The 24,437-nt window shown below is 37.5% G+C and overlaps 1 protein-coding gene and 1 pseudogene across 1 annotated transcript in view; one reads left to right on the plus strand and one right to left on the minus strand.

The window, feature by feature from the left end:
- Positions 1-24,437, plus strand: part of STRS1 (DEA(D/H)-box RNA helicase family protein) — a 308,429-nt gene that overhangs the window by 168,598 nt on the left and 115,394 nt on the right. Inside the window, exons 6-8 of the mRNA XM_089459675.1 lie at positions 18,035-18,120; positions 18,312-18,368; positions 18,750-18,817. Of these exons, the coding sequence (XP_089315801.1) occupies positions 18,035-18,120; positions 18,312-18,368; positions 18,750-18,817 (211 nt within the window). The remainder of the gene's footprint in view (positions 1-18,034; positions 18,121-18,311; positions 18,369-18,749; positions 18,818-24,437) is intronic.
- On the minus strand, positions 12,756-13,287 carry LOC149252385 (monothiol glutaredoxin-S12, chloroplastic pseudogene; annotated as a pseudogene).

Consider the following 24,437-nt stretch of genomic DNA (forward strand, 5'->3'; position numbering starts at 1 on the left):
CAACCATCAGTAAAGAGGGCAAAAATGCTGCTAGATCTCAGGAAGTAATGGAGATACCTGCCATTACTTCCGAAACCCTAACAGCACCCAAACCCTAGCAAGTGAACAAGATACCTGTGCTCACAATACTCTTAAAAAAGCTATTATTAACGGCTGAAAATAACATATGCAGAAAATTAAACAATCTCACAGCATTTCAAGAGAGTAACACCAGCAAGATATGGATCCCAAAGTCTTCTTTTATTAACCAGAAACAGATTTACAAGAGAGCTTCTTCAGTCTTAGACTCACAGATCCAATGAATTGAAATGACCCCTAGCACCCTACTTAAAGGAAATGCCTCCAACGGCTAGTTCGAGTGATCCATGTAGAAATGATCTCGACCGTTGATGAGGATCAAGACATCTCTTGATCTCATCCGTCGATTTATTAAATAATATTTTGCATGCATTCACTTGAAATATTATTATTTTATTAATTTTATTCATTTTTTATTATTATTTATTTTATTATTTTTATTCATTTTTTAATTTTTTAATTCATTTTAAAATGGATCATCGAACTAAGCCTTCGGAAACATCACCTAGGATCTAGGACTTAGGACTCATGAGGGGATTTAAAACATTTTTCGACCCTCAGGACACATTACATCATGACTTTTACAATTTACATCTTAAGGGAGAAAACCCCTTTAACATAGACCCTCACAAATCACCCAGTTCTGCGACACAACTATAATCTAGCAGATCAACACACTAGGATTCTCCTAAAATTCCAATGACAAAATCCATCCCGGCTTTGGGGTCAGGTTTGAAGGAAAACTCTGCCGATCCATGGATCGGTGAGACAAAAATCCTTCCGGGACGTAGATTACCACTAGAAAGTTAGGTCCACCTAGGCAATTCACATACACGACTCATATCTGCTAAGATTATTTACAATTAGTACATGCAGACTGGGTTTACAATTAGATTGATCAAGCTGCTGATGACTGCTGGATGGCATGGACACGCTGATCAGGTGCTGCCCCTTTCTTGCAAAGAAAAAGGGGGTGTACTGCATGGGTAGTTGACCGGTAGAGGTCAACAGGCTGCATATTTAGTGTCCTACTTTGCTGGAAAAAAACGCAGTGATGTAGACTGTTTTTGCTGCATGTTTCCCTTATGAACCAACAACACACTTCGAGGGTGAACAAGTGCATCGTGAAAGTCATGTTGATAAATGTTTTTCTAGTGAACAAAATTGATGCCATTGTTGGCAAACAAGCATTAATTGATGGGAGAAAGAACCAATGGATCTTGTTTTTTGCGATTGTGTTGTTTTGGGTAAGTTTGGAAATTTGAAATTATCATATATTATTATTGTTGAAAATGAAACCTCACAAATTATTCGTTGGAGCTGACTCTAAGGAGCATTTTACAAAGCAATTATGTGTTAGAGGGGAAAATAAAATCAATCATGGATGCATTTTCAGTTTCTCCCTTAGTTGGCAAAATACAATGATGTATATGATTTTGCTGCAAGTCCTTGAGGGATCAAGAACACGCTTTGTCATGCCAACTTGCAAGTCACAAAATTCAAGATGACTATTCAACTGCAAGTTGAAGTGTTCCATCCAAATTTTATGCCAATATGGTGTACATAAGGGATCACTGTCCTCATTCTTTTGTTATATAGGAAACACAGTGCCCATGATTGGAACTATTTACTAGCAGTGTTTCCATTTTGTTGCTTTACCACAACTTCACCATGGAGAAGGTGAAAAGAAAGTTTTGAATCCCATAACAAGTGATCAACCTTCCATCTCACATCTAGAGAGTCTTCTCAACCTCCCCTTCCTTTATTAAGACTCTAGACATCATCATTGTTACTTTACTCATATTAGAAATAGGGGGAAGAGAGAGAAAGTTATCATCAAGTCTATTTCGTTCATGTTACGCAACACAATGTTATGCTAGTTGCACTTTATAGATTACACTCTTTTATTTATTTTGTGTTTGCTATATGATATTCTATTTGTGTACTTTATCTTCATTCTCATCATAGTCAAATTTCACTATGAAAAAATGAGCACATGGGTAAAGATCTAAGTTGCAGGAAACGCAGGTACAGGGTCCGTTTCCGGCCGGAAACGAAACGGAAACGCGTTTCCGCGTACCGTACGGCCTGGAAACGCGTTTCCGGCCGTACGGGCACGTTTCCCGAAATGGAAACGTGCCCGTACGGCCGGAAACACGTTTCCAGGCCATACGGGCCCCGTTTCCCCAAAAAAATGACTTGTTTTTTTTTTTTTTTCTAATTAGTTTTTAAATTTTTTTAGGGTTTCTAAGCTGTTCTAGATACCATTTCTAAAGTTATAAAAGAGCAGTGCTAACCCCAGTGCTAACCCCAGTACCATAGTAAAAGTTTGCGCCTCATATCTGTCCAACCATTTCTAAAGTTATAGTTATATATATATATATATTATTATATATATTCGCGTTTCCCCGTTTCCAAAATTTGGGGAGGTCGCGTTTCGTTTCGTTTCCGCGTTTCGTTTTGCTTCCCCGTTTCCCCTTTTCGTGCAACTTAGGTAAAGATCCACTCCATCACAGAGAATGGGCTTCCAAACATAGGAGATCTGCTTATGAAGTTGCATGAGACGCAACCAAAAACCGTTGAAGTGGTTGATCAACCCTTGAGCTTCGAAGAATATTGCTTGATCTAGGGATTCCTCGGTGACAATGATGGTTCAAGAAGAATTTTCCTTTTGAACGATGAAGTGACCTGAAGGTCAAAATGGTTCTTCAATGCCAAAGGTAGACAAAACCTATTGGAATGATTTTTCCAATGCACAGGAATGATTTGCCTTAGACATAGACAAACCTCCATTTCCTAACAGGGAAAAATTACAAACAAACATTGGGGTGTTCAAGCTAATAGAAACTGCACCCACTCTAGCAATTGGTAGGGACAAAGTCTGCGAGAATGCCTTGCGTAGATCATCACAAAGTATTCACTGTTGAGAAATAAATAGGCTGGCTAATTAGGGTAGATTTCTCTTTACTTGATAATTACTTGTGAGTGTTTGTTGGCTTCTTAATAAATTTATATTATTCTTCATTAAGAAATTACCAAAAATGTATAGAACATGAAGATCACAAGAGACAAAGAACACAAAGATATAGGCTTCAAGCCAAGGCAAAACCCCACAAGGGGGAAAACCCAAACAAACTCTCTTCTTATAGAATCAGATCAAAGTGAGATATCCAAAACCCAAGACCAAGACTCCAACCTTGATGTTGCCTAGTCAAGCCCTCTTTCAAAATATTTTTTCATCAACAATTCCAGCATCAAATACAGTAATAGATCCAGCAACAAGTTGAGCATCAGTAACAAAATTCAACATATGCGAGCTTCAAGAAACATCAGACTTCAGCCTCTTCTTTTCTCTCCTTAATTTCGCTCTCTCTTGTTCTATCTCAGAATAATAGAGGATGAGATGCCACAAATTGGTCTTCAAATGAGCTCAACTTAACTTTTATTTATACTTGTCCAAAGGTGATCAAATAGGTGTCTCTCCCTGGATAGGGCGGACTTGACAGGTAGGGCTGATTGGCTTCTTGAGGTGAATTTGACCCAATTTACATCTTTTGATTTTTTTTTTCCTAGGCGATGAATAAGCCTTTGACTTTGACCAATACAAATAATAATGGGCATGAAGAACATGCTTGAATAAAATAACAATTTGACTTGCGCATGAAACCCATGCTTGAAAAATAAATAAAAATTCCTTTTTTTTGTTTTTTGTTTTTGCATGAAATATATATTGATACAAGTACAATGATAGTTATGAAGACCGAACCTAGTTACAATTTCAACACTTCTTCTTAACTTGGGGAGGTATTCAGAATGAGTTTGGACTAACAGAGATGTCCAAATGTGACTTTGGACTAATAGAGATGTTGTACCTAGGCCATATCATTGGGGAGGATAGGGTGCGTGTGTATCAGGAGAATATTTGGGCCATTTTGAATTGGCCTAAACGCAGGAATGTGACGTAGTTGAGGAGATTACTGGGCATGTGCACTTATTACAGGAGATTTTTGAGGGGATTCTCATATTTGGCAGCATCCCTTACTGATTTGATGAAGAGTGCAGGAGGCTTTTGAGCGCCTCAAGAGAATGATGAACAATTGCCCGATGTTGGCTCTACCGATTTTCTCGCAACCCTTTGTGCTGGAGTGCGATTCCTCTAGAGAGGGACTTGGGGCAGTTTTGATGCAGAGTGGGCACCCCATCGCATTTGAGAGAAGAAAGTTGGAGAAGCATGAGAGGTTGTACTCTATATATGACAAGGAGATGTTGGCCATCATGCATGCACTATGCAAGTTTCAACAGTATCTGGTGGGCAATGGGTGTAAGGTGAAGACCAACAACAACAACCTTCATTTCTTTTTGGAGCAAAAGGGGTTGAATGAGAGGCAACAAAAGTTGGTCAATAAGATCTAGGCATATGATTTTGACATAGAGTATGTCAAGGGCAACCCGAATGTGGTGGCAAATGGATTATCCAGGAGGCCCGCGACACTCACTCATGAGCATTGCTTCAAAATGGAGGGAGCGACTATTGGTCGAGTACTCCAAGGGCCGACACGCATGTTAGGTCTTGGATGGCTTGACAAATGGTGACAGGTACAGGGTGATGAACGAGGTAATCTACTACAAGGACAAGATTTACTTAGTGCTCGACTCCCAATTGCGGGAGAAGATAATGCATGTTGCACATGATACCCACTACCAGGACATCAGGGGTTCACCAAGACGTACATGGCCATCAGAGAGCGCTTCACCTGGAAGGGCCTCAAGGAGGATGTATTGAGGCACGTTCGAGAGTGTGACACTTGCCAGAGGAACAAGGGGGAGCTGACACACTGGGCTGATTTACTACAACCCCTCACTATTCCTGAGGGGAAATGGGAGAGCATGTCTATGGATTTTATTACAGGGTTGCCGACAGTGGAGGGGCAAGATTGCATTTATGTAGTGGTTGATAGGCTAACCAAGTACGCCCATTTATTCGCCATACCCTCTCAGTATTCGTCCTCACATGTGGCCAAGTTGTTTTTCAGGGAGGTATTTTAGCTACATGGTCTTCCGAAGACCATAGTTAGTGACAAAGATAATAGGTTTATGGGAGGATTTTGTTAGGAGTTGTTCTGCCTTGTGGGGACTGAGCTTACACCTAGTACCAGCTACCATCCACAAACGAATGGTTAGACCGAGATCGTGAACAAATGGCTAGAAGGGAACCTGCGCAATTATGTGACCGGGCAACAATGTGCATGGGTGAAGTGGCTTCATTTGACAGAGTATTGTTACAACACCACTCACCACATGTCTATAGGTATGTCTCCATTTCGTGCCTTGTATGGTTATGATGCTCTGACTTTTGTTGACATGGTTTTTGGAGACAGTAGGGCCCCAAGGGCCAAATACTGGATCCAAGAGAGCCAAGACATCCTTAGAGCTCTCAAGGACAATTTGCAAACAACCCTGAACCAACAGAAGTGATATGCAGACAGGGGTAGAGTAGAGAGACATTTTGAGGTTGGAGACTTAGTCTTTTTGAGACTTCAACCCTACAAGCAGTCCACACTTAAGCAGAAGATAGCCAACAACTTGAAGCTGCATTTTTAAGGGCCTTACAGAGTAGCTAAACGAGTTGGGGAGGTGGCATATGAGCTAGAGTTCCCACCAGGGAGTAAAGTGCACAATGTATTCCATGCCTCTTTCTTGAAAAAGGCATTGGAGCAGCAGGTCACAACAACCACTGAGTTATCGCCACTTGATGATGAGGGGCATTTGATTTTGGAGTTGGAGGCCATTTTAGAGGTAAGGGAAAGGAAGCTCAGGAGCAGTTCCATCAAGGAGTATCTTGTCCAGTGGAAAGGGCTGCCAGAGGGGGACGCTACATGGGAGGGAGAACACATATTACAACACACAACACTACAATTGCTTGAGGGCAAGCAACATTTGGGAGGGGAAGACTGTAATGTTCCCTCCAAATAAACTTTATTAAGGCAACCACACAATTTTGCAATTTTGGGGAGTTAGGAAAATTTTGGGCAAACATTAGTAGATGGGGGAAAATTTAGAAGTTAGTGGAATGTTTGGGCGACCCCAAGAGAGAGAAAATCGAATCCCTTGGAGGCAAGTCCAATTGAAGGGAGAAAGAAGGCAAAGGGGGTCGATGTGGTCCACAAGGAGAAGGAGGCGACCAAGATAAATAGGAGAGAGCTACCTCATTTTGGGGCTTTTTGTCAATTTGGAATTTACTCTCTTGTACGTTTGAGGTGCTGAGCCAAGTGTACAATGTGCTGTTCAGCACAAAGAGGTTTTCGGGCGGGAATCTCACCTCCCACTTTAGTGGACTTCGAGTGCCACTCTAGGGGAGCCTTTGTCACAATTTCCAGCGTTGTTCTGGTGGTGATTGCTGGGTAATTCGACCCATTTTCTGAGCAGACTGGGCGAAGAAGATAATTTCGCACCACTTGGGAGAAGGGGCTACAAAGCAGCACAGGTCCAGGAAGTGTGAGGAGATTTGATTGCAAAATTTTGCTGGGGAATTAAGGGAGTTTGCAGGCTTGAATTGTGGATATTTCTGGAGGGCATAATTGTGCATTTCTGGGGCTTGCGCAGAGTTGGAGGAGCAGCAAATTCGTGATAGCTTGGGGAGTTGGCAACACTTTTAATTCTTACTGGGAAAATTGCCTATCAGCAGGGGCTAATTGCTTGACTATTTCTCAGCTGTTGGTGGGAGGTTGCATGCTCATTTCTTAGCTGAGTTTTCCCTGTGGGATGCAGAATCAATGGGCCAATGAACTCACACGTTTAGGGCCTGTTGGGCAGGTCGTGATTGAGCCCTAAGCTTTCTGATTTTTTGTGGGTCTTTTGAGGAGAGCTTACAACCAATGTTGCAGAATTTTCTGAGTAATCTAGAGGGGTCAAACACTTGTTCCATTCCAACCAGAAGTAGCAGAATTACTGGGTCAGCGCAGGGGTTTGGAGGAAACACCAGTTTTTGCACTTGGGTAGCACTTCTCTCACCTGGGACTTGTCTAGCTTGCTGTAGCAAGCCCAGGTGCACTTGTTCCAACTCATTGTACCCCATTTTATCAGATTAATAATATGGCTCAGCATTCTTGGTGTGAATTTCTAGTGTTCTAATATTTCTGCTCATGTTTCAATTTTGGTTGCATGTCTGAGACTTTATGGCTGTTATCACTTGATATTTCCGTTATGAATATTACATGTTGGCTTGGTGTGTAGAGACCATCTACTGAACTTCGGAAATATCCAGAACAGAACAGAAATACAAATAACCAGAACAGAACAGAAATACAGTATATACGGTAATAACCAAAACAGAACAGAAATACAGTATATACGGTAATAACCAAAACAGAACAGAAATACAGTAACTGTAAGGAATTTCGAACACCTACCTGAACCGCTGCCTGCTCTGATGTAGTTGATGACGCCGCGGTTATTCTAATCCGATTACCGGGAAACCAATTCCTCCCAGCCAATCCAGTAAGCTTCTCACCGAAGCTCACTGCCCCCGTTTCCAGAACCTCAGATCAATGTAAAGCTCCCTCTGGTTTAAACTCCTGATTTCCTGGTTCTCCTCCTCTCCCTTCTCCGTTTTTCTGTCCCCATTCTCAGCCATACCTCGGTGATTTTATAGTCAAGGCTAAGCGGTGGCCGCCCTGTACCCCGATTCCACCGCTTACTCTCGCGGTGACAGCTTCCTCCAGCTGTGAGTCATGCTCCCGTACAGAAGTTTCTATTTTGCTTTATGCTTAGATCTTTTATGCGATGGTTTATATTTGTAAGGTTGAGGGTAATATAACATTTGATCATCATATACATATTAATACTTTTTATGTTATATGACATACTTTATACTACTAGGTTATATTGATATGTACCTTATGTATATATATATATACTTTGTTTTATTTATATATATATTTTTCTAATATATAAAGTTTATTTATGTTTGCTTTAATATAACTCTAAAACGTTAGATTAATTAATTAATTATTGGTACTATACTAAATCTTTATTCTTATTTTATAATTGTCACTTCTATTCCTTTATTATTATATTTTAGTATTATTATTTTTTTTATACAGGGGCACATAATATGTGAAATTAAAGATGGGTCGTTACATACACTCCCCCTTCAGAAAACTTCGTCCCGAAGTTAGAGAGTTTTAAGTTTATGATTACGATGGATAAATTTTACCGTATCCAAGTTCCCAAGCTATTCTAAAATCATCCTATCCTTCCTAATCTCTTCCGCTCCCATCCTATCCGTCCTCTACTGGAGTATGCCATGGCGTCAGTTTTACTGACCTAACCATTCATAAACTCTAAGGTGACAGCGTCGATTATACCGACCTGATTCCTAGTAGGCATCCGGCAGTCATCATCACACGTCTAGGGGAGCGTGATTCACACAGTCCTCCCATGACCCCAGGGTTCGGAGGATAAACGGTGGGCAACACCTCCACCCCTCCCAATAGAACTTAGGGCTAACACCCTATCATAGAATCACTTGGAGCTTTAATTGTTCTGAGGTTTTGTCATCACGTGGTCATCCCGGTAATTGGATACTTGAATCTGCAATCATACACTCACTCATGCATTCGTAAAATGTGCATCAGCATATTCAAAATAACTCATGTTTTATTCACATATGATACTACAGTATAACATATTTTTACCATTTTCTATGCATGTCTTTTGACTTCCAACTAAAAGGTATTCACTTCCGGATTTCTATGCCATTGATCAAATTGACATGTAAAAAAAACAAAACCGATTTATAATATCTTAATTTCTATTAGAAGTAAAATCCTTTAACTGTCTTAACTTTCCTTCGACAACTATAATTTAATAAAATGAACTACATATATCGTTTTGGTATCCATGTACCAGCAGAAGTTAAACATATATTATGTCACAAAATTTCACGTTTATCTATAATCATTCGAAATGTTTCTGGTTTATGATTTCGATACTTTAATGGTTGATGCAAAACGCTTTTTGACTGAAATAGGGTTTATAGAGGATTCATACACATTTATAATTCTAAAGTAACGAAATCCTTTTATTCACATTCAACACTGATGTACTTAGCAGTCCTAGGAGACTCATTTTATTTCTTCTTTACAAATCTGGAAATCACAGAAGCTCACCATATTCCAGATCTGTCCTAAGAACTAGAAGTCTAGATACACTGTTTTCATACCTAAATCCTAGACTAGAGTTTGAAGCTAAAAAAAAAAAACTGCAAGTTGAACCTTCTGACAGCATACTTTAAGACTCAAGAGCAGATTTATATGTGTGTAAAAATCTGTCTGTTAAACAGATAACAGAACCTTGAGATCGTACCTTCATCACTGATCATTTTTAGCCCAAAACACAAGTCATACTTATCATCCCATTTGAATAGGTTGATGCATATATATACTGAGCTAAATGTCATTCAACCCGAGACCTATTTCATAGTACCATCTAGATGCATGCAAGTTGTAACTATGAATATTTTATGACCATGCTATTGACATACTATAAGATGAATTATATTTGTCATCAGGAAAATGTAACCCAATTTATTCAAGTGTCACGCACCAAAGGGTTATTCCATTAGTGTTTGTACCCTTAAGGGATTAGAGCATATATATAATTGTATCAGTTTATTTCATGAAATATTCTCCTAAACAGGGTAGAATTTCTCCGAATGATTTATGGGTTTGGGAGATCTTATGTATTCTAGCCCCTCCACAAAATTTCGGAGCTAGAGCACATCGTATGCTACCAAAAATCAACAATATGCCTCCTATGCATGTGGAATAACTTCATCTACCAGACTGACATGGATAAGATAATTTAGAATGAGAGCTTCTATATTTCTCTCATCATAACTTTCTCTTCTAGCTACCTCATCAAGCCTAGTTTCTAACCCAACGGTAACATACCACAACTTTTAGAGTTAAAGTTTGTCTTTCTTTTGGGCTCCCCGACAGCATAAATTTTCTGATTTAACTTTGGAAATCCATCATTAACATATTCTGTGATTAAGTAAACATTTGATACCTGTATTTGGAAACTACAACCCCATCAACAATGAGGTCAGGTCAAGCCTTTTGGGCGACCATGAAACTATATCAACTTCCCAACAAAATGTGGCTAAATTGACAACAAACTCCAAAAGTTTCACCAAGCCATTAATTGTTCTCTTGTATTCAGAGTAAAATGTTTCACGCATCCCCTTGAAAACCTGAGGTTGGGAAGTTGCCAGAGATGAGAAGGATATGTTTCGGTTGCATTCCAATAACGATTATAGTCAGGATACATATCAACAAATATGTCCTAGAAATTTCAAAGATCAATAGCTATAAGGTATTACAAATATAAATTTCATCCAGGGACGAGTGTTACCAAAAAAAAGAAATCATTCAACAATCAACAAGAATCGATACTTAAAAATGAGCACCAAATGCACAATTAAGTCTATAACAATATGTGTAAAATCATTTCATCTGTGCTACTTCCTTTGACTCTCAATCATATGTGCTTTGGCTCCATTCTTCATGGGAATTTCAAGCAGTGAGTATTGGTCTCCAAACAGCTCATTGAATATATAAGGTAAACTAAAACGCCCATTCCTGATCAAAGTTGACAGCTAAGTTACCGGAAACTCCTGAAGAATTTCCCAGAAACGCGGATCCCCGTTTCCGATACATAAACGGATACGATTCTTGTCCGAAACAATGTAAAAACGTTTTTGTGCCGTTTCAAAAAATCGGAAACTTTAGATTTGGAATTGGATACGTTTCCAAGGGATTTAAATTTTTTTGGATCCGTTTCCGGTAAAATGGATCCACGAAAATTGTGATCAGAATCCACCCTTAAAATGTTAAAAAGCTTGAAAATTTGCATAGCCATAAATAAATAATAAAAATGAAGAAATCAGATTTGCAAATAAACTCACTATAAACAGAGTCTCATAAAATCTTTTCTAAATCTTTAGAAACAACAACACTCCATATATTTATCAAAAATTCTTACTAAGAAAAAGATAGATGTTCAAAAATGCAAATAAAGGGGTTTGATGAATGTCTTCGTAAAGAGATTTATTTGAGCGATTAATTTTCATTTTGGTTAAGGTTTTGTTAATTGTCATTGATTTTGCTTTTGATTTCATAATCCCTCCAATGTAACAAATCTTCTCTAGCCAATCTTGTGCTTGCATATAGTCACAAGACCAAGCTGACATTGAGAAGATTGAAATGTTCAGATAGGTCTTGATGGAATATCCCAATGATCCCATGGGCCTTTTAATTGTCATGCAAGGAAGATAGATATCATCTGCCATGCATGACACGTTCTTTGAAGGAGTTGGACCCGAAAGCACAAAGGTTGTTGCATTTCTGATTATATTATTAATGATGATGATAATAATAATCACTAATGATGATGACAATTTTTATGCTGAATTGATGATGATGATTTGTTTATGTTGAATTCATGACGATGACTATGCATTTTTAGATATAGATTCTAGATTCTAAAAGATGAATGGTAATATGAAATATATATATATATATATATATATATATATATATATATATATGCATGCCGTTTCCTTGCCGTATCGTATCCTCATATTTTGAAAATTTGTCGTATCCGTTTCAAACCCCGTATCCGTATCCGTTTCAGTGCAACTTAGGTTGACAGTATTAATCAATTATCAAAAGTTAGGAGTGCAAAATTACACTATAACTGCTTTCACTGTCAAACCATCTCTTTTGCCTTTGAGGTCAATAATTAAGCTTTCGCTTCATTCTTCTGTTGAGGTATTGGACACTTGTATTCACAAGGGTCCTGGAACAAAGCTTAAAAGTTAATGCACTCAAGCCAGAAAGTATTAGGATCCTCAGATTTAAGAAATAGGTAGTACTGCCTTACGATTCTCACAATTGATTAATTTTTGGGCTGGGTTTCTCATTGCCAAACCAGTCTTTCTGGCATGCACAAGGTAAATGCATGGCCTGAAGGAAGGAAAAGATGGCAACCACTTTACCCCGGCCAACTCTTGAGAGTTTACTTGTCAAACTCTTTACAAGATGCAAACATTGATTTAATTTTATCAAGTATAATATGTACCTGTAAATAAATTATGTTTCTATGTCATTTTTCCTCAAGTATCTCTATGTATGATAGAGTTTATTACCAACGACCATTTATTTAATTAGCTCATGCAATTCCATGCACGAATTTCTTTAAAATAAAGAAACTCCACAGAATGATAAATCAATTTCCAACTTCCATATCAACAGTCTGAATCAAAAGGTTACTTACATGTTGGAAACCAGCAGAGAAACCTAATCTGTATCAGTATATATGTGAGAAAAAGCAAAAGGTGTTTTGAAAGATGCAAAGTGTAAATTCATAAAATCGTAGTCTATTTAGGATTGTGTGACATGTTTTTGTAAATCCCGTACAATCAAATAAAATGTCAACAGTCAAACTCATTCGCTAGTAATGACAAACTAATGAAGCGAGGGACTCAATTCTAGCACCTAAAAAAAATAAAAAAAAAAATAAAAAAAAATAGAAATGATTGCTAAACATGTTGGCTGAATAAAGGTAAGCCATAATAATCATTCTCAACTTATCTGCCTCTGTCCTACATCCCTTCTATAAGAAAATCTGAGCTCCCTATTTCTTACTCTTAAGGCATTCTTGGAGCTCCCTTTTCTCTGCCATCTCTGTTAGAATATCAGCACCCCCTACAAACTCTCCCTTTATAAACACTTGAGGGAATGTAGGCCAACTACTGTAGACTTTTAATGTTTCCCTCAAACCAGGGTTGTAATCTTCATCTAGAATATTAACCGATTCATAATCTAACCCGTGTTCATTCAATATTGTCAAAACTTTGTGAGAAAATCCACACTGTGGGGCCGTTCTTGAACCTTTAATAAATACTACTATCTCATTCTCCTTTACCAATTTGTCAATCAATTGTTCCAAAGTCACTGTCAGTTGCACATGCCGGCCAGGTGTAAGACGAAGATCAGGCTTGGTCTGTCTCTTCTTTACCCATATGGTGTTACCAGATTCATTTCCAGGAGGAACCTTACCTATAGCATTTATGTGCTCCTCCATCCAAACTTTCCATGCATCAGTCAAAGCAGTGCGATCAGGTACATCAACAAGAGCAATCTGTAAAGCGACAGGTTTTGGATGAGGCAAACATGCTTAAATTTAGATATATTCTTACATCAAAGAAGTTCCGTTTTTAGTCTCATAGAATTTCATCAAAAAAATAAAAATAAAAAAATAAATAAATAAAATAATTTAGCTTTTTAAATTCTAATCATTGTATTCTACGCAGACTCACTTAACTTAATAACAAACTTGTTAAGTGAAACACCAAAGAACTGTACCCTGATGAAAGCAATTCCTTCAGATTTATTAGAGTTATTTATATGTCACATTGTCTGATCCATTGTGCACGACCAATATTGAAATAAGCAGAAAATGCACTCAGGGGAATAAAATTAGAAACAAGTACAACATTAGCCCAGCCTGAGATCCCACGCTGACTGTGACACACATTCCTCACATTTACTTTGCATGATTTTGCATTTACTTGCCTTGCAATTGTATGGATCTTCCAGCCATAGTTTTAAAAACTAAAACTGGTATTCAAACAGGCCACCTATCAAACCATGTTTTGAACTGAAAGCAGATCCAACAGGATTCAATGAACTGGTTTTTTTTTTTTTTTTTTTTTTGAAATTTTAAGCCTCTGTTTTGTTATTCTACCTCCTTCATAGCCTTATGTCGGTGGAAACAAATAAGTTTCACAGTGTGATTCTCTAACTATTATATTTGACATTTGAGGCCTCATCTAATTCCGAGTTGTTTTCATTTCGATTCTATCGCCGATCAGTAGCTATTGTACTTGGGAATTGCTTGTTTTGGCTTTTGGCAACCGTTGGTACTGTTCAGTAAAGTTCTCTGCCTCTTCTTTCAGAATGCTCTCTTAAGTGGTGGCATATTTTGCGGGGGTTTTGTCAACTTTTATCATTAAAGTTTGGGTTTTGCTCTTCATTATCGGACGTTGCTTCGACATGGGCAGGTAAGGATGTGACTCAGACAGTTTTGATGCCCTAGACAGGTGATGAACCTATAGCTCGAGATTTGGGGAAGGCATACCATATGTAGAGACCATCTACTGAACTTCGGAAATATCCAGAACAGAACAGAAATACAAATAACCAGAACAGAACAGAAATACAGTATATACGGTAATAACCAAAACAGAACAGAAATACAGTATATACGGTAATAACCAAAACAGAACAGAAATACAGTAACTGTAAGGAATTTCGAACACCTACCTGAACCGCTGCCTGCTCTGATGTAGTTGATGACGCCGCGGTTATTCTGATCCGATTACCGGGAAACCAATTCCTCCCAGCCAATCCAGTAAGCTTCTCACCGAAGCTCACTGCCCCCGTGCCCAGAACCTCAGATCAATGTAAAGCTCCCTCTGGTTTAAACTCCTGATTTCCTGGTTCTCCTCCTCTCCACTCTCCGTTTTTCTGTCCCCTTTCTCAGCCATATCTCGGTGATTTTATAGTCAGGGCTAAGCGGTGGCCGCCCTGTACACCGACTCCACCGCTTACTCTCGCGGTGACAGCTTCCTCCAGCTGTGAGTCATCCTCCCGTACAGAAGTTTCTGTTTTGCTTTATGCTTAGATCTTTTATGCGATGGTTTATATTTATAAGGTTGAAGGTAATATAACATTTGATCATCATATACATATTAATACTATTTATGTTATATGACATACTTTATACTACTTGGTTATATTGATATGTACCTTATGTATATATATATACTTTGTTTTATTTATATATATATTTTTCAAATATATAAAGTTTATTGATGTTTGCTTTAATATAACTCTAAAACGTTAGATTAATTAATTAATTATTGGTACTATACTAAATCTTTATTCTTATTTTATAATTGTCACTTCTATTCCTTTATTATTATATTTTAGTATTATTATTTTTTTTATACAGGGGCACATAATATGTGAAATTAAAGATGGGTCGTTACATGGTGGGATAGCTTGCTTGATGTTGGTTTTGCTGGTTAGGGTCTGTAGTGATTGTGGATGTCCTAGCTAAGGTTTAGAATACATTGATTTGAGATGTGCTGAAAGGACTTATTATAGCAGCATGGGATGAGCTGAGGTATTGTACTTTATTGTCATTACTCTAATAATATGAGGTGTATCATTGCCATCCCAAATTTGAGATTGCAGATCTGATGTTTCTCATGTATTGAGCAAGTTTCATGTCTGTTTTACTATGTTGATTTATTGTAATGGTGGGGCTGAGTGCAATGTTGTTTTAGCATGGTTAATGAAACTTTCACATCTGATTTTTCGCTGTTATAGTTTGGCTGTAATTGAAGTAATTTTCAGATCTCTTTTTTGTTGTCCCAAGGGCAATGGAAATGATCTATGCTTGAAGTCCTTCTACTGTTTATATTCTTGAGTTTTGCTCTAAGTAGTCTTGGACAGGTGTTAAGTTTCTTTCAAGAATGTTGAAGAAATTAGTTTGACCATTAAGGCCGAAAACTCTTTGAAGTAGATCCAGGGCCTCATAGAAGAGAGGTGGAAATTTCAAACTGGGCAGACTTAAAAAATTCTTCACTTCTTTTTATACACTTGTGACTACATAAATCCTGTTATTCATTATTTTCGAGAGAATTCAAACGAATTGGCACTCATTTCCTCAACACTACACAGTTCCTAATTATCAATTCAAACGCGAAATCAACAAAGAAAACTGCCAATAAAATAGCCAAAATATGAAAATTTCTGTTGCAAGCCATCATACTCATAACCCTATGGCACAGTTGTCCCAACTTTTAGTCACGGCGGAATCATGTGCACTCAATCTTTAAACAAAATGGAACATTTCTTGGTACCTCTCACCTCAACAGTCTTAATAGGTGATCTAAATTCAAAGATTGAAAGATAATGCATGACAAATTTTCAATTAGTCAAGCTCTCATCAATTATCACTCAACATAGTGAAAGTAAAGGAAGGCATAGCAAATTGAAAGCGTTGTAAGTATACACTGAATTTCATTCTTTAATAAGAGCCAAATGGTGTATACTTGTTCACTTAAGAATGAATCTCCCCCTTTGCCTCTGTTCAGTTTCAGCCTTGAAACCATTGGGTGTTGGGTCAAGGAAATAAATACACTTCCTTTAAAGCAATCCAATAAAATAAGAAGTCTATGCCAAGGAAAAGAATAGCACGATGCCCCAACCAGAGATAAATAAGTATATTAGGCTTTGTAAGCATTTCTACAACTTCTATTTATTCATCCTTCTTCCCCTCAAATAGATCATGCCTTATATAAGGTAAGTAATGACACGGTACTGGATATTGTCACTAGAGAGAGAATAAAGACCCTTATGCACTCACTTATCTCAAGCTTGGCCTAGCATATAGTTTGTTACCGAAACAAAAAGAGGTATTAGTTTGGATTATGAAGTCAAAAACAATAGCCAATAAAGAAATAGTCGTTTTGGGGGTTATAGTAAGGGAGGAAATGAGATGTGGAATGAGCGAAAGGAAGTGAGGCAAAACAGTGATATGTCTATGCGGTGTTGCCGCTCCTCACCTTTCGGAAAGAAGAAAAGAACAAAGAGAATATATACACCTTCAAGATCCATGATACGATGCCGGTGGACGAAAGAAAACTATTGGGTGGAGCAACCACATTCTTTTTCTCTGCAACTCCGGAAATTGATTCCATTTGGCATGTGTGCCTGGCATCTCCCTTATGAAAATCTATCTACTAAAACAATTTTTTGATGAGTTTGAATAGAAAAACATCAAAAATCTGTCATCCTACTCCATTTGCTGGCATTCTGTGGATGGCAAAGGGAATTTAATAATTTGAATTTCTTGTGGGGGTTTAATCATTGTAAAAGGGGTAGATATGTTAGATGCCTAATAATAATTTTTATTATTATAACTAAATAAAATTATTAATAAATAGTCGTTGCAAGGAGTCACAATCATTGTTCTATCTGTTGTGACAAATATGCAAATCCGTTCCCTGCTCCTCACAATACACTGTATTGTATTTATTCATTTATATTTCTGTGTTTGCCGCCATACATAGTTGTCTTTTGATTTGTGCATTATACTGGCTATTTATTAATAATTTTTTATTGGTAGACATTCATTTCAAAATTCAAGGAGATACAAACATTGTGGTATGGGTTGTGATAAATATACAAATCCCCCCAGTACACTGTATTGTTCATTTATTCATTGATATTTCTATGTTTACCACCATACATAATTGTCTTTTGCTTTGTGCCCTAGATTATCACAGTGAACTTCCTGTTGTTATTGAAGAGTAGGAAAGGTTCAATTGCTCAACGTTTTAAGTATGCTTCAAAGATCTATATTATCTTAAATAGAATTCCTAAATCTAATGGTATTTTCATGATTGCTTGCTTTATCTATAGTTGCACTCATTATTTGTTTGAATTTTGGTTGGATTTGATAGTGATGGGTAACTTCAAGGGGAGTGCCTAGTGTGCAAAGCAAACAAAAGCAAAATTGATATTTATGGATGGTTTGAGAAATATCGACTAAAACAATTTCATGATTTGCATCATGTGCTGCAATTTTTTATTGACAATTTATTAAATTTCTTTTAAACATGAAAAATTACTTGCCTTCTTTTCATCCAATCGCTCTTGCGGTGGAGTCCTAGATACTTAAAATTGCATTATCTTACACACTGACAAATTTGGTCAAGTTATTCAGTTTCATTGATGTGCTTGGCTTTTGCCTACACATTTTGAACATTTTGGCTTTAACTAACTAAGGTACAAAACTTTTTTCATTCTTTTTGTAGCTCGGCAAACAGTTATGTTTAGTGCAACTTGGCCAGTAGCTGTACATCAATTGGCCAAAGAGTTTATGGACCCAAATCCTATAAAGGTACTTCTATATAATTCCTATAAGAGTTATAGATTAGTTAATAGACATTGAACTGCTGTCATTTTGTAATTTCAATGCAAACTCATCCTAGGAGCTTCTTAAGTAAAATTTATTGTTGAATTTCTTGTTTGATTTGATGCAAGTATGAGCATTCTAGAAATTGTACTTATGTGGGCATGTTTTTCTTATAGGTGGTTGTTGGGTCACAGGATTTGGCTGCAAATCATGATGTCATGCAAATAGTGGAGGTACAAGAACAAACATATCTATATTGGCATCAAGTGATTGAATTGGAAGGAGACTAGAGATTTTCTTAAAAATAATTTTGATCTTCAAACCTAAAATATAGATTGTGAAGCTTTTCCTGGCTCTGAGAGCAATTGCTTTCTTCTTCAAGTTACAGCTCCAACTCTACCAAGTCAAAGATATTTAATTAGGGACCTAAACCTCTTTAGTTTTTGTGAGGTTGATTAGATAGCATTTCTGGGACGCAGTGGTATATATTTATTATTAAAAGGGAGCAAATGCATTTTTCTTAATGATACAAACTAGCAATTTTATGCAGTTTAGAAGGGTTCTCTGCTTTATTTTTTGGGTGATCCTATTTCTTCTAAATATGTCATTTCCAGGTTTTGGATGATCGGGCAAGAGACATGCGATTGGTAAACTTGCTTGAGAAATACCATCAGTCTCGAAGGTATTTTATTGATTGAGCAATCTTGGAATTTATGTAATTGGAAAGCAGTCCCACAATTTAATTTTGCTATATTTGACAGGTTGATAGTTAAATGCCTATTTGAACATCCATTTCACTAGACCATGTTTTAGGGATGGGAGATTTGGGACGAGTTTCAATTACAGTTGGAGAAAACCTCCACTTCCATACCTCTTACCCACCAATTTAAGGGTATGACATATGGAACCATGCTCCATAATACATAAATATAGATGCGTGTATGTATGTACAGTAAATAATATTCAGAAAAGTTAGGAGATGTAGTGAAGAAATGACAGTTATGCACATTTTATTATCCAACTAGGCAACTATTGAAAGTTGGAATAGGTGGATCCATTCATTTTCTTCATGTTAGGCAGAATGTACAAAGACAGATGAATATATTGTTATCATATTATTACAACAATACATTACTATACGTACATCATGATACTAAAGAACAAGGAGTGGAGACAATCATCTACTTTCAAATAGTACATGCTTAGTCTTCGACACCCAAGCATCCCAATAACTCTCTGGCTTCATTAATGGCACACTTACCGTTACCATCTCAGTCTTGACTGATTGAAGGTGCTTAGTGGTACCCCAGCGAAGCCTTGCTGGAAGTCTGCACTTTTTTTTTTCAATCCAAGCTGCCCTTTTGGAAAATACAAATGGATTTATTTTTTTAGGGCTTTTAGGGGCCTTGTATTTACAGGTAAGCTTTAGTCAGAAAAGAAGTTAGAGAAAAGATAAATATAAAAACTATGTTTTCCTTTGGCTTCTCAGTTTTTACCTCCTTACCCACCAATTTAAGGGTATGACATATGGAACCATGCTCCATAATACATAAATATAGATGCGTGTATGTATGTACAGTAAATAATATTCAGAAAAGTTAGGAGATGTAGTGAAGAAATGACAGTTATGCACATTTTATTATCCAACTAGGCAACTATTGAAAGTTGGAATAGGTGGATCCATTCATTTTCTTCATGTTAGGCAGAATGTACAAAGACAGATGAATATATTGTTATCATATTATTACAACAATACATTACTATACGTACATCATGATACTAAAGAACAAGGAGTGGAGACAATCATCTACTTTCAAATAGTACATGCTTAGTCTTCGACACCCAAGCATCCCAATAACTCTCTGGCTTCATTAATGGCACACTTACCGTTACCATCTCAGTCTTGACTGATTGAAGGTGCTTAGTGGTACCCCAGCGAAGCCTTGCTGGAAGTCTGCACTTTTTTTTTTCAATCCAAGCTGCCCTTTTGGAAAATACAAATGGATTTATTTTTTTAGGGCTTTTAGGGGCCTTGTATTTACAGGTAAGCTTTAGTCAGAAAAGAAGTTAGAGAAAAGATAAATATAAAAACTATGTTTTCCTTTGGCTTCTCAGTTTTAAGTTCCTGTAGGAGGTAGGGAACAACCTACTTCTTGTGGGTGCTGACGATTATAGCTTGGACATGTGCTTCTGCATAGGCTAAGTGTAAAGCATGCAAAACTTGTTGAAAGACTCTCTAGGTACTTGTTTAATTTATTAAGTGACTTTTATGATCTTTCCTAAGTTTACGCCGGGAAAAGCACATTGATTGATTAATTAATTAATGTTGGTTATTGGGCTAAGGTTTTCTAAAGAAAAATGAATTATTTACTTTAGTGAATTAGATCTAATCTCTACCGTTGATCTCAAGTGGGTTAGGATTTAATCCTAGCCATCCACCACTTTGAAGATTAGGGTTAGGGATTTAACTCAATGAGAAATTATAAAATCAAGCTTATGGCGAGGAGGAAGATACATGATACATCACCTCATTGAGAGAGTGATTCTCTCAAGTGAAAAGTGAGAGACTCAATGCTAAGGAGAAGGAAACATTGTAGCAGGAGATTCCGGATAGAGAAAACTTGTGGAGGTCAAGATCCTTGAAGGCTGAATTTGTAGGGGGGCGGGTGAGATTTAGCTTGGAGGCTTGCATAGGGGGCTGTATGAGTCACGACCTAGCTAAGGACGAGAGATTCATCCAGTGCGAGTGCCATCTGAGGCTAGGAGAGAGGAGGTCAAATTCTAGATTGGTGAAGCATAAATTTCCGGCGGCCAAGTTTTCCAGGGGGCTGAGATTTCCAGGTTCCATTTGCTGTATAAATTTTGTAATCCTCTATGGGCCATTTTCCCTGCAAGGGAGCCTTTATTTATTCCGAGTAATAGAAGTGAAGGATAAATTGGGGGGTTTAAATTTTCTGCTGTGTGATTGATTTTATACTTGTGCTTCTGCTGCATATTTATTGTTAAAATGCCAATGTATTTTTTATTTAGCAATTTCACAAAATTAATTTACTGGGTTATATAATTTTTTGGTATAAAATACTGTTAGGAACTATGTCACACGGTTCGAGTTCGAGTTCGAGTTCGACAACGATTAAGTTCGATTCGAGTTCGAATTTTCCGATCAGGTTCGAATGAGGTTCGGCATTAGGTTCGACTATACATATTTTTCAATATATATATATATATATATATATATATATATATATATATATGACAAAATAATAGAAAATTCAAAATCAATCCATAAACACATGAACACAAATTCTTATTAGTAAACATACATCAATAATGTAATCATTCTAACATCTAGTTAAATGTAAACATACACAATAGTAGTTTGCAAAAAGAAATGACATAATTTTCAGTCTTCAAAATTTAAATGAATGTCAAATACTAGTAATCTTTTAAAAAATCACATAATCAAAACATGATCAAAATTTAAACATACACATCATTGTAGGACATCTTCAAATTTCAAAATTTTAAACATCATCAAAGTCATAATATCATCAAAGTCATCAACACATGGAATTCCATCATTTGGCTCATCATCATCAATGCTAATATAATAAGGAAGTCATAAAGACCATTGCCAAATAGTTATAATCCATAAAATTGTTCTAGGAAATTCAAAAAACATAGATAGTCTATACTTATGGCCTACTAGACTCTAGTATGATCAAAAAGCTCTCAATCATCATGTGCATATGGCATAGTAAAGGCACTAGAATGGGGATCATCAAAGTCATCAATAGATGGAATTCCAACATTTGGATCATCTAGCGAATCACCATCACTGCTAATATCATCTTCTTCTGTCTCTAAATCAGCATCAAACCATGGCTCGTAGGAACTGGATGCATCTTTGGCCACACTACTCAAGGCCAACTTCAAATTACTGCGAACATAAACAAGGTCTTCCAACCTTGTAGACAATAATTTGTTTCTTTTCTTGGACTGGATATGGTTAAAGCTACTCCAGTTCCTTTCACAAGCAGAGGCACTTGATCCCTGGCTCAAAATACGAACTGCAAAACGTTGCAATTCAGGAGTCTCTGATCCATAAAAGTTAGGAATATAAATCAGATCTGGTATTTAGGAATTTAACATGGTATTAGAGCAATAACCTCTGAAGGAGTGAGATCAATTTGTCGTAGGTTTAAAGCAGATAACTTTTCAGCAGTAAAATTTTTATTCTATGGTGTTGCAACTGGACTGAGATTTGAAGGCTGGTTGAAGGGTGCATCCAACTACAGTCTCTAGAAGGAGAGGATAGCATTGGTATTGATGGAGAACAACATTTGGGAGTTTGCTGAACAGAAACTTGTCCCTCCTACAATTCTGCACAACTGCCCATCCATAATCAAAAGGATGTGAAAGCCAGGTGGATTATTCTAGATGCAGTGAAGGACCATGTGATTGCTCATTTATCTGGAAATAATATTGCTAGGGAGATGTGGGAGGCTTTGACGAAACTATACGAGAGTGATAACCAAAATAACAAGATGGTGCTCAAGGAGAAACTCAGGGGCACAAAGATGAGGAGATCATATACAAATGCATCTTATCTCACCAAGATATCACAAGCTCGTGATGAGTTGGTTGCAATTGGGGAAGTCGTGTAAGATCGAGAAACCGTGAGGATGACTCCTAAGTGGCTTTACTAAGCCATGGGCTTGCTTTGTTAAATGCATTGTGGCACGAGAAAAGCTTCCTAACTGACAAAGATTGTGGGATGATTTCATTCAAGAGGAGATTCAAGAGGAATCTCTACGTGAAGGCTAGCACAAGGGTGATGATGAGAACCTTTCCCTTGTCAGTCAGGAAAGGAGGGGGAAGAGGGAGACCAAGAAGAATTCTAGTGGGGAGGCCACCTCTCAGGATGTTAAGAAGAAAGACATGAGCAAAGTGAAATAATTTTTTTGTCATAAGTTTGGCCATTATGTAGGTCCATTTTCGAACAAGAACAAAGGAAAGGGAAAGGCACAACAAGTTGTAGCATTGACATACACACATGTTAGTGAGCTTGCCACCAAGTGTCTTGTCTTTTTGGCACTATTGCCAAGGCTGCATGGTTTGTGGATAATAGTGTTTCTTGTCAACCTACTCGTAGTCAACCATGGAGGAAAAAGGGTTTGAGGTCTATTTCTGAGATGGATAAGTACTTGTCAAGCTGAGAGCTTCTAGACCAAACTCTGGATGAGTAATTTGAAGCAAAGAAGGTAACTTGTACATGTCAAAGGCTCATCCTGTACGTGCTTAGGTTCATGATAGTGACAATTTGTGTGAGTTATGGCATAGGAGGATGGTTCATGTGCATCACAAAGATTTACCGATATTGAGGGAGATTGTCACTGGTCTCCTAGAGTTTAGTGTAGAGCTGTAGGGCATGTGCAAGGGTTGCGGACTTGGCAAGTATGCCAAGACTACCTTTTCTAGCAGTGATGGTAGGTCTAAAGGAATGTTCGATTTGGTGCATTTAGATGTGTGTGGTCCTATGTTAATAACATCTTTGAGTGGTTACAGTTACTATGTGACCTTCGTTGATGATTTCTCCATGAGGTCATGGATCTACTTCAAAGACCAAGGATGAGGCCTTTAGTTAGTTTTAGGAGTTTAGGCTCTCGTGGAGAACTAGATAGGGAGGATGGTCACAGTTTTGAGGACCAACAATGGGGTTGAGTATACCTCCAACGACTTCAAAAATTTCTGCAAGGAGGTGGGAATTAAGATGGAGTTGGTAGTACCTTACAACCCACAACAAAATGAGGTTGTAGAGAGGAAGAACAGGGCTATCATTGGAGTTGCCAAGGCAATGATCCATGATTAGGATTTCCCTGTTTTTGGAAATTCTGAGAGTGGTGTGAATCGGTATTTCACTTCAATTAGTTAATTTTTAATCTTCAGAGCATTGATTAACATTTGCATCAGATCAAAACATAAATCAACAACACCATTCAACAATGAAAAATATCAAAGATAGTAGACACGAGATTTTTAGGTGGAAACCCTTATGGGAGAAAAACCACCAAATGCTTCTTAATATAGGTCTTTATAAATTACATCAATATGAAGCTCCAACTTCAAGGATTTATCAACTCCAACTTCAAGGATGCTCTGACGCTCAAGTTATTAGCTCCAACTGGAAGGATGCCCCAATTCCCTGGTTTATCAACTCCAATTAGGACACTCCAATGCCCTAGTTTACCAGCTCCAACTGGGAGGATGCTCCAACACGCTATACATGCTCCAACCTACCC

Source organism: Pinus tabuliformis, chromosome 7 (genome assembly GCF_031772625.1).
Source record: "Pinus tabuliformis cultivar Carrire ecotype Pingquan chromosome 7, CPIR1, whole genome shotgun sequence".
In the NCBI taxonomy this organism is placed as follows: domain Eukaryota; kingdom Viridiplantae; phylum Streptophyta; class Pinopsida; order Pinales; family Pinaceae; genus Pinus; species Pinus tabuliformis.